Genomic DNA, 8763 nt, shown 5'->3' on the forward strand with positions numbered 1-8763 from the left:
AACTCAAACTGAATATTCATTACTCCAAGAGTGTGTTGACTATATTGACAACAATGAACAACATCATAGCCAAGCTAAATTGCTCAATAAAATGTGGACATATGTGGTGTATAAATTTAGAATTAGTATTGGATTATATTCAATTATATGTCATAAAACTTATAAGGAGACATGAGATATATATGCATTAGTGTTGGATACTGTAGTGGTTTTGAACATTAGATGCAGGTATTCATGTAATAATTCTTTAATTTATATGAATATACTATCATTTTATTGATCCTGTTTATTTGAAATCCACACGTTTAAATTTGTACCACCTATTTTTCATTTTTTTTATTCTTTGTTTTTATGACTACTTATTTGATCGTATTGTTCAAAATCTGTACGGTTTATCTCTGGTTTTTTTTTTTTTTTTCGTTCCCATTTTTAGTGGATCGAAGGCAGGGGATATATATATATATATTAGTTGATTGATTTGACCATGTAGTCTTAATTACTACGTTTTGATCAGGATTGGATTGGTGAGGTGGGCTCCCCCTCCCCCTCCTCTTTCTCTTTTCTCTTCTTTTCTCTTCCAAAGAAAAAAAAAAATCTAAAAATTTGGTAATAAGAATGAATCATTGAAGAGTTGAAGAATGACGGAGATAGGTGTTTAGGACGCTATAACCTCACCATATATATATATATATATATATTAGTTGATTGATTTGACCATGTAGTCTTAATTACTACGTTTTGATCAGGATTGGATTGGTGAGGCTCCCCCTCCTCTTTCTTTTCTCTTCTTTTCTCTTCCAAAGAAAAAAAAAAATCTAAAAATTTGGTAATAAGAATGAATCATTGAAGAGTTGAAGAATGACGGAGATAGGTGTTTAGGACGCTATAACCTCACCATATATATATATATATATATATTAGTTGATTGATTTGACCATGTAGTCTTAATTACTACGTTTTGATCAGGATTGGATTGGTGAGGTGGGCTTAATTAAACGGTGTTGATTAACCCCCGAGCCCTTTTCTCAGTAAACAACATCAACCTGATTGGCTTGCTTCTTGTCTTTCTCTCAACTCTCAAAGGAGTCTAATCAGGTTTTGTCTTCTTTGCCTTTACTTAATGATCCAACTTAATCATTGGTGAATTCAAGAAATATGAAAACACACACGCGCACCCGCCATCTTAATTTGACTCAGTCCCCACTTTAGCTTTGGAATGTGCAATCTGATATGATATGACCCCTTGATGTACTACTAATATAATATATTATTATGGAACCTCGCGAATCACGGAAACGGAATTGGATAGGTACACAAGAGGGTATTTATGTCAATATGCAATTGACAGCTGGATTACACGTGGATAGTTTCTTTCCCATTCTTTTTCTAATTGGGGGTGTGACGGTCATGGTGAGCCCGGTACACCTGGCGTATCAGTAAAGCGGATATGATTAGAAAGCAGCAAAAAAATGGCACGGACGAAAAAGAATGAAAAGAGAGTGTTATTTGGGAAAAGAGGACGGAGGGAGATTTTGGGACGACTGCTGCTTGGGGTTTTTTCACAGTCTGTATGGCCACCGGCGGTGTATCTCCGGTGGTCCAACGTCCTTCTCCCAATTTCGAACAGGGGCATGATGATACCGAGAAATTCTGGGCGAGTCTGTTCCTGCGCAATGGAATGGTTGAGACTGATGCTAGCATTACTTTTGTTGAGCCTGAACTGGTTAATGGTCGGAAAGTGGCACGTTGCTCTTCTGCCGATTTGGTTGACGAGCAGAATCGATGGGAATGTGCACTCATTGGATATGTCTTCGGTCCAAAGCCTGCTTATGCGTACATGCAACGCTTCGCCAACCAAAAATGGCAACACGTAGGTGCAGTAGAGGTTTTTGGCCTGGAGAGTGGTATCTTTATTTTTGACTTTCAATCAGTTGAAGCGTGCCGGCAAATCTTGGATGAAGGTCCCTGGTCGTTGGGAGCTCGTCCTCTCATTCTGCGTCCTTGGTCCCCTGAGATTTCTTTAACAAAGAAGGAGGAAAAGTTTTTGCCACTATGGATACGTCTCTACGGCCTTAACCTTCACTTTTGGGGGAATCGTAGTTTGGGGAAGATAGCTAGTGTTATGGGCACTCCTATTTGTGTTGATCGGCGAACTGCGCAGAGAGAGAGGTTGTCTTTTGCTCATCTATGCGTACTAATGAATGCCGAGGGTGGTCTTCCCTCTACTGTGCATATTGTTCTGGATGATGGATCAACTATTGAACAGCCAGTCGTCTACGATTGGGTTCCGCCGGTATGTAGTACATGTAAGACCTTTGGTCACAGCGATCATCAGTGCAAGGTGGAAGGGTCTGAGAAAAATGATGAGAGGGGCGGTTCCCTTAAGGCAAATGACCAGTGGCAGAAGCCTCAACGTCATCGGAGTAGAGGGAGACGACCGGCGTCTCGTAATAACGAGGTTTTTAATGATGCATGGAGGTCAAATTCAGACACCAATGGATGTTCCGGTTCACGTCAGCCAGCACAGGGTGGTAGACGCCGCAGAATCTCAAACAAGAAAGTTTCCTGGGCTGATGAGAACACCGCCACAATTGGTGATTTACCCATCCAATTTTTGGAAAATGGATCAGATACTTCCTTATTAGGAGGATCGTTAACCGTTGTGGCCTCTGAGGATGAGGATTTTATGGTTAATAAGGAACCAAATTTGGTTCCTTCCAATGCTACTTTTCCCACTAATGATTCTTTCCATGTTGGGGATATTCTGCCAACCATAGCTCATCCCCATAGAGATTCCGATTCTCATGACCGGGTAGACGTTCATACTGAGCCTATTATGGACAAGGCCAATTTAGCAAACGCTCCCAATTTGAAGCAGCTGGGTGGTGAGGAGGATTCGGTTTCTAACTTCAGGCCCGTTTCGGTCAAGACAATGGTGCAGCCTTTGAATGACTCGTATCCTTCATCCCAGGTCACGGTTCGCACGGGTAACCATTTTGCATCCTTAGAAACTCTTTCACAGCAGGCCGGTTCAGGGGGGGAAGACCAAAATGCTCCTCTTGTGACACGGGTGCGAGATAGAAGTCCGGTGCGGGTTTCCCCTTTGCAGAAACCAAACCGTAATTTTTTCTAAATGATTAAGTTGGGATCTTGGAATACTAGGGGTTTGAACGACCCTTGTAAAAAGCGCTCTGTGATGGACTGGGCATCTTCTAATCATTTGGCAATTTTTGGTCTAATTGAGACTAGAGTGAAAAAGAGGAATTTTGCTTCTGTTGCTCGTAGCTTCACTTCCAAGTGGATGCTCCATACCAACTATGAGGCTTCTGAAGCAGGTCGAATTTGGCTAGTATGGGATGAGGACCTCGTCTCGGTTCACATCTTGCATGTCTCTCCCTAACTCATTCATGCTCAGGTTTGTTTGAAGGCCAACCACAATGCTTTTCTTGTGTCTGTGGTATACGGGGAAAATTTTGCTCCAGAGAGGGAGGCTCTATGGGACGATCTCCGGCGCATCAGCGCTAATACCTCCCATCCCTGGGTGGTTATGGGTGATTTTAATTCCATTAAATACCCAGATGAGAAGAGGGGGGGTAGGCCGGTTCTCCTTCGGGTAACAAGACCCCTTGCTGACTGCCTAGCTGATTCTGGTTTATTTGATCTCAAGTGGACTGGCTGTAAATATACCTGGAACAACAAGGGTCTTGGTGCTGATCGTATTGAATCCAAAATTGACCATGTTCTTGTGAACCAATTATGGGGTGATGAATTCCCGTTCTCTCACACTCATTTCTCGAACCCTGGTATTTCAGATCATAGTTCCATGGTTGTCACGTTGGGAGACCCGCCTCGAAGACGTGGTAGGCAGTTCTACTTCTATAATCACTGGGTCTCCCACCCCAATTTTTTACCCAAGGTACGGGAAATTTGGTCTCAACCGATTTTTGGAACTCCCATGTTTATTCTCCTCTCAAAACTCAAGCAGTTGAAAGTGGCTCTCAAATTGTGGAGTAGAACGATTTTCCATTCGCTTGATTCGCAAATTGAGTCTCTTAAAGATGAGGTGGATCGTGCCTAGGCCAGTCTTCAAGGGAATCCTAATGATGATGATATGGTGATTCAGGAGCGGCTGTTAGTTCAAAAGCTTCAGGTTTTATTGTATGCCAGAGAATCGGAGATCCGCCAACGGGCTCGTATTAAATTCTTACATGAAGGAGATGGAAATTCAGAATTTTTTCACCAATCATTGAAGACTAGGCGTGCTCACAACTCGATCTCCACTATTCAATCCTCTTCTGGGGTTATGTTGACTAATGATGAGGAGATTAGGGATGAGGCAGTGTCTTATTTTTCCACAGCCTTCATGAATACCCCTCAGGTTGTTTGTGGTGACTTCGATATTCCCATTGACAGATCTCTATCTTGGCATGAGAAGGACTTACTTTCTCAAGCTTTTTCTATGGATGATATCAAGAAGGTCATCTTCGCAGCAGAGAACGATAGTGCCCCAGGTACGGATGGTTTTGGTGCATGTTTCTATAAGGCTACTTGGGATATTACAGGGCATGATGTTAGCAATGCAATTCTGGATTTTTTCAATAACCCATGGCTTCCTGATCAAGTCAAGCTTTCCCGATTGACGCTAATCCCTAAGGGTGACCATCAGAATACATTCTCTGACTACAGACCAATAGCGGTTAGTTCCTTTATTTATCAGTTCATTGCTAAATTACTAGCCAACCGCCTAAAGCTCGTATTACACAAACTGGTGGGGATCAATCAATCAGCTTTCACTGAGGGTCGGCAGATCTACGACAACATTCTTCTTTGCCAGGACTTGCTTCATGATTATCATCTCAATAAAGGGATGCCTCGCTTTGCAGCCAAGTTAGATCTGCGTAAGGTGTATGACTCTGTCCAATGGAGTTTTCTTTTCACTCTTTTGAATCGCTTAAATTTCCCTTCTCAATTTATCAATTGGGTGGTTCCTTGCATTACTAATCCTAGCTATGTCATTTTTTTAAATGGAGCGCAATCGCACCCCTTCTATGCCAACAGAGGATTGCGACAGGGCTGCCCTATGTCCCCCTTTTTGTTCAATATTGTTCTTCAGGTCTTCTCCGACTCGTTATCGGCAGCTGCCAAGTCGGGGGTTTTTCGGTATCATCAGCTTTGTGAAAAGCCTGAGATCTCTTCAATCTGTTTTGTTGATGACCTATTTGTCTTTGGGAAGGGTGATGACGTTTCTGCCGGCCAGTTGGACACACTTCTTTCCAGATTTTCAGCCATCTCGGGTCTCGCCATCAATAAAGGCAAATCCGCCATCTATTTTGCAAACTGTTCTACTGCTCTCCAGAATCAACTTAGCCAGATTATTGGTATTTTACCTGGTCAGTTACCAATCCGGTATTTGGGAGTTCCTCTCCACTCTCGATCTCTTAGGTCTCATGAGTTTAATGAGTTGATCTCTAAGGTTGAGGCGAGACTTTCTTCCTGGAAGGCCAAAGCTTTGTCATACGCAGGGCGCCTCACTCTCATTCAATCTGTGATTACGGGTATGATTGCTTACTGGTTAAATGTCTTTAAGCTCCCCAAGGGCACTCTCGATCAACTAGAGCGCATTATGGCTCGCTTTCTTTGGTGGGGACATGCTACCACTGGCTCTTACAAGGTGGCATGGAGTGTGGTTTGTACTCCTAAGGAAGAAGGTGGGTTGGGGTTGCGGCGTCTTTGTGACTGGAACTCCGCTGCTTTAATGAGGCATGTATGGAACATTGCGTCTAATATGTCATCCAGTTGGTCGCGCTTTGTCCGATGTCGATGGTTACGTCGCCACTCGATATGGTCTCTTCCTCGTCCTACTGTATGCTCTCAAACCTTTAATGCAATTTTGTCGACTCGAGATATTGCTGTGACCTGTTGTAAAAGTCTAATTCACACTGGTCACAATACATTATTATGGTATGACCCTTGGTTGCCAAATGGTCCATTATGTTCGGATGGGTCTCTTATCGTGGAAGCATTGGGTCGTAACCCCTATGAGACGGTTTCGGCACTCCTCTCCGAGAATGGTGTATGGGATGAGGGTCACCAGGATCCCATTATCTTAAATAGATGGACAGAGATTGCAAATACTCGTTCTCACTCTCGGCTTTCCATGGATCAGACGGTTTGGACTCATTCCTCCTCTGGGCTATTCTCTATCAGTTCGGCATGGAATGTTGTTCGGCGTCCCGGTGCTATGGTGAATTGGCATCATCTGATATGGTTTCGCTACTCTCATCCGCGTTTTGCCTTCATTGCTTGGCTTGCGGTTCGCAAACGGCTCCCTACCAAAGCCCGATTGGCCTCATAGGGCTTGGTGGTGGACACTAGATGTGTCTTATGCAACGTGGATATAGAAGACCTTGACCATCTATTTTTCAAATGTCCATACTCTTCGGAAATTTGGCATCGGTTGTTGCGGCTTTGTGGTTTTCAGAGATATACTTTGCCTTCATGGTCTGAAGAAGTTTCTTGGCTCTGTCAGAATGTTAAGGGGGACTCTGTAGTTTCCTCTGTTCAGAGTTTCTGCTTCTCGGCAGTGGTCTATCGAATCTGGTGCGAGCGCAATAACCGTATCTTCAAATCGGAGTCTACCAATGTGGACGAGCTTTTTCATCGAATTGTTAGCGATACCAGAGGTCGTTTCTGTCATCTACAAATCAGAACTGCGATTTCCTCATCCATTAAGGAGTTTTTTCACCGATGGAAAATGAAACCGGAGTTTCTTTCTCACCCGCTTCAGTTTTTCTCTTGGCCTCGGCCCCCTGCGGCGTGGCTTGTTTTAAATTGTGATGGCTCAATTAGAAAAGGGCTCGGCGGGTACGGCGTTGTTGCTCGAGATGCAAGGGGTTGCCCCGTTTTTGCTCTGGCGGGTGCCGTAGTTCATGATAACATTCTATGTGTTGAGCTGATCGCCATTCGTCAAGGTCTCAAGAGAGCCAGGGACCGTCGATGTACCCACCTTCAGGTTCGTTCAGACTCTCTGGCTACTGTTCAAATGATTACTGGGAAGTTTCGCCCTCCATGGTTCGCTCTAGCACTTCTTGATGATATCTTTGAGCTTTATGCAAATTTTCAGCACTGTGTTTTTTCGCATCACGTTCGTGAGATCAATAGGTGTGCTGATTTTTTGGCTTCTTTTGTTCAATCTCCTCATGAGACTATGTTGGATCTCTCAAACCTTTCTGATGATCTGATCGTCCTTTTAAGTGATGATGCATGCGGGAAGGTCTACCAAAGGTTGTAATTATGCTTTTTATTCCTATTTAATTATATTTCTCCTTTTCTCCAAAAAGATATTGTTTTCGGGTCAAAACCGAAATCCTATCCCTTTCAAACCCTCATCTCTCTTCGTCTCTGTTCAGCGGCTTCGAAACTGAAGCTAATCCGTCCTCTCTTCTCCCTCTTATTTCTTCCTCCTCTGTCTTCGTTAATTGTTGCAAATCCCTCTCTCTTCGTTTCTGTTCATCGCAATGCTACTGGAGCTCTGTTGTATTGGGATGGGAATGATTTCTATACACTTCCAATTATTTCTCTTCTCAAGAATAATGTGGGTTTCCATCTCATTTGTATTGGGAGTTTTGATGGCTCTCATTTTTCTATTATGATGGGTACCACTAAATTTGGTCTTCTCTTTTTGCATTGAAGACTCCAGCAGCCCCCAAAACAAAGCCAGCGGGTTGGTGTATATCCAATTCTGGCGTTTCTGATACCCAATTGCAGGCTAATCTTGAATATGCTTGTGGCCAAGGGATCGACTGTAGCCCAATCCAATCGGGTGGTGCCTGTTATGAACCAATCACTGTAGCTTCACATGCAGCTTATGCCATGAATCGCATATACCAAATTGCTGGCCGGAATCCCAGGAACTGTGATTTTTCACAAACTGCAGCAGTCACATCTACCAACCCAAGTGGAGGGATTGCAGCGACAAGCAGAGACGAAGAGAGAGGAGAGATTTGCAGCGATGAACGGAGCCGAAGACAGAGGAGGAAGAAAGAAGAGGGAGAAGGGAGGAGGGCTTCGCATCAGTTTCGAAGACGCTGAACAGAGACGAAGAGAAGAGGGAAAACCATATCTTTTGAGACCCAAAACCGAATTCCATCTCAGTCGTCGGATCATTTTCGCCACGTGTCAACAGATAAAACCCTCTCCGCCCCTCTCGCCATATTTCGTCTCCACAGACGATGTTTTCCCCCAATATACAGTACTCTGGTAGTTAATTATCTCATATTCTTTTCTCTCGCTCCCTCCTTGCCTCCTTGGATCCCATGCATATGCTTGTAAATTTTGTCACTTATACTCCTAAATAAAAGAGAAAAATATTTGTGCTCTAGATCTCAAACAAGCTTTGTTTGGATATTTATATTTATTTATTTATTAATATTATTTTTAGAATAGAAGAAAATGGATGCAACTTATTTGTTTAGTATCGTTCTAATTAAAAAAATTTAAAATTTAAAATATCACAGATTTGGGAAAATTTTTGTTGGTGAATGAAAAATAGAATAAAACCAAAAAAAAAAAAAAAAAAAAAAAAAAAAAATACAACAAGAAACAAAGCACGTAAAAGACATATTTCTTCTGTTTCCGAGTCCAAGTTTTAAATATTAATAAAAAACAAAGGGGAAAAACTAGAAACAACTCCACAGAAAACAAATTAATTCTATTATGTGTGTTTTTACAATTATTTTACATGTTTAGCATTTCACAATCCAT

At 42.6% G+C, this 8763-nt stretch overlaps 1 protein-coding gene across 1 annotated transcript; it reads left to right on the forward strand.

Moving 5' to 3' along the window:
- Positions 1 to 4111: 4111 nt before the first annotated feature.
- LOC122068744 lies at positions 4112 to 8091 on the forward strand. Its single transcript, XM_042632627.1, has 3 exons — positions 4112 to 6313; positions 6482 to 7273; positions 7768 to 8091. The coding sequence occupies exons 1-3, from the start codon at positions 4112 to 4114 to the stop codon at positions 8089 to 8091; spliced, it is 3318 nt and encodes a 1105-aa protein (XP_042488561.1).
- The last annotated feature ends 672 nt before the right edge of the window (positions 8092 to 8763 follow it).

This window comes from Macadamia integrifolia, unplaced genomic scaffold, assembly GCF_013358625.1.
Source record: "Macadamia integrifolia cultivar HAES 741 unplaced genomic scaffold, SCU_Mint_v3 scaffold456, whole genome shotgun sequence".
NCBI lineage: Eukaryota > Viridiplantae > Streptophyta > Magnoliopsida > Proteales > Proteaceae > Macadamia > Macadamia integrifolia.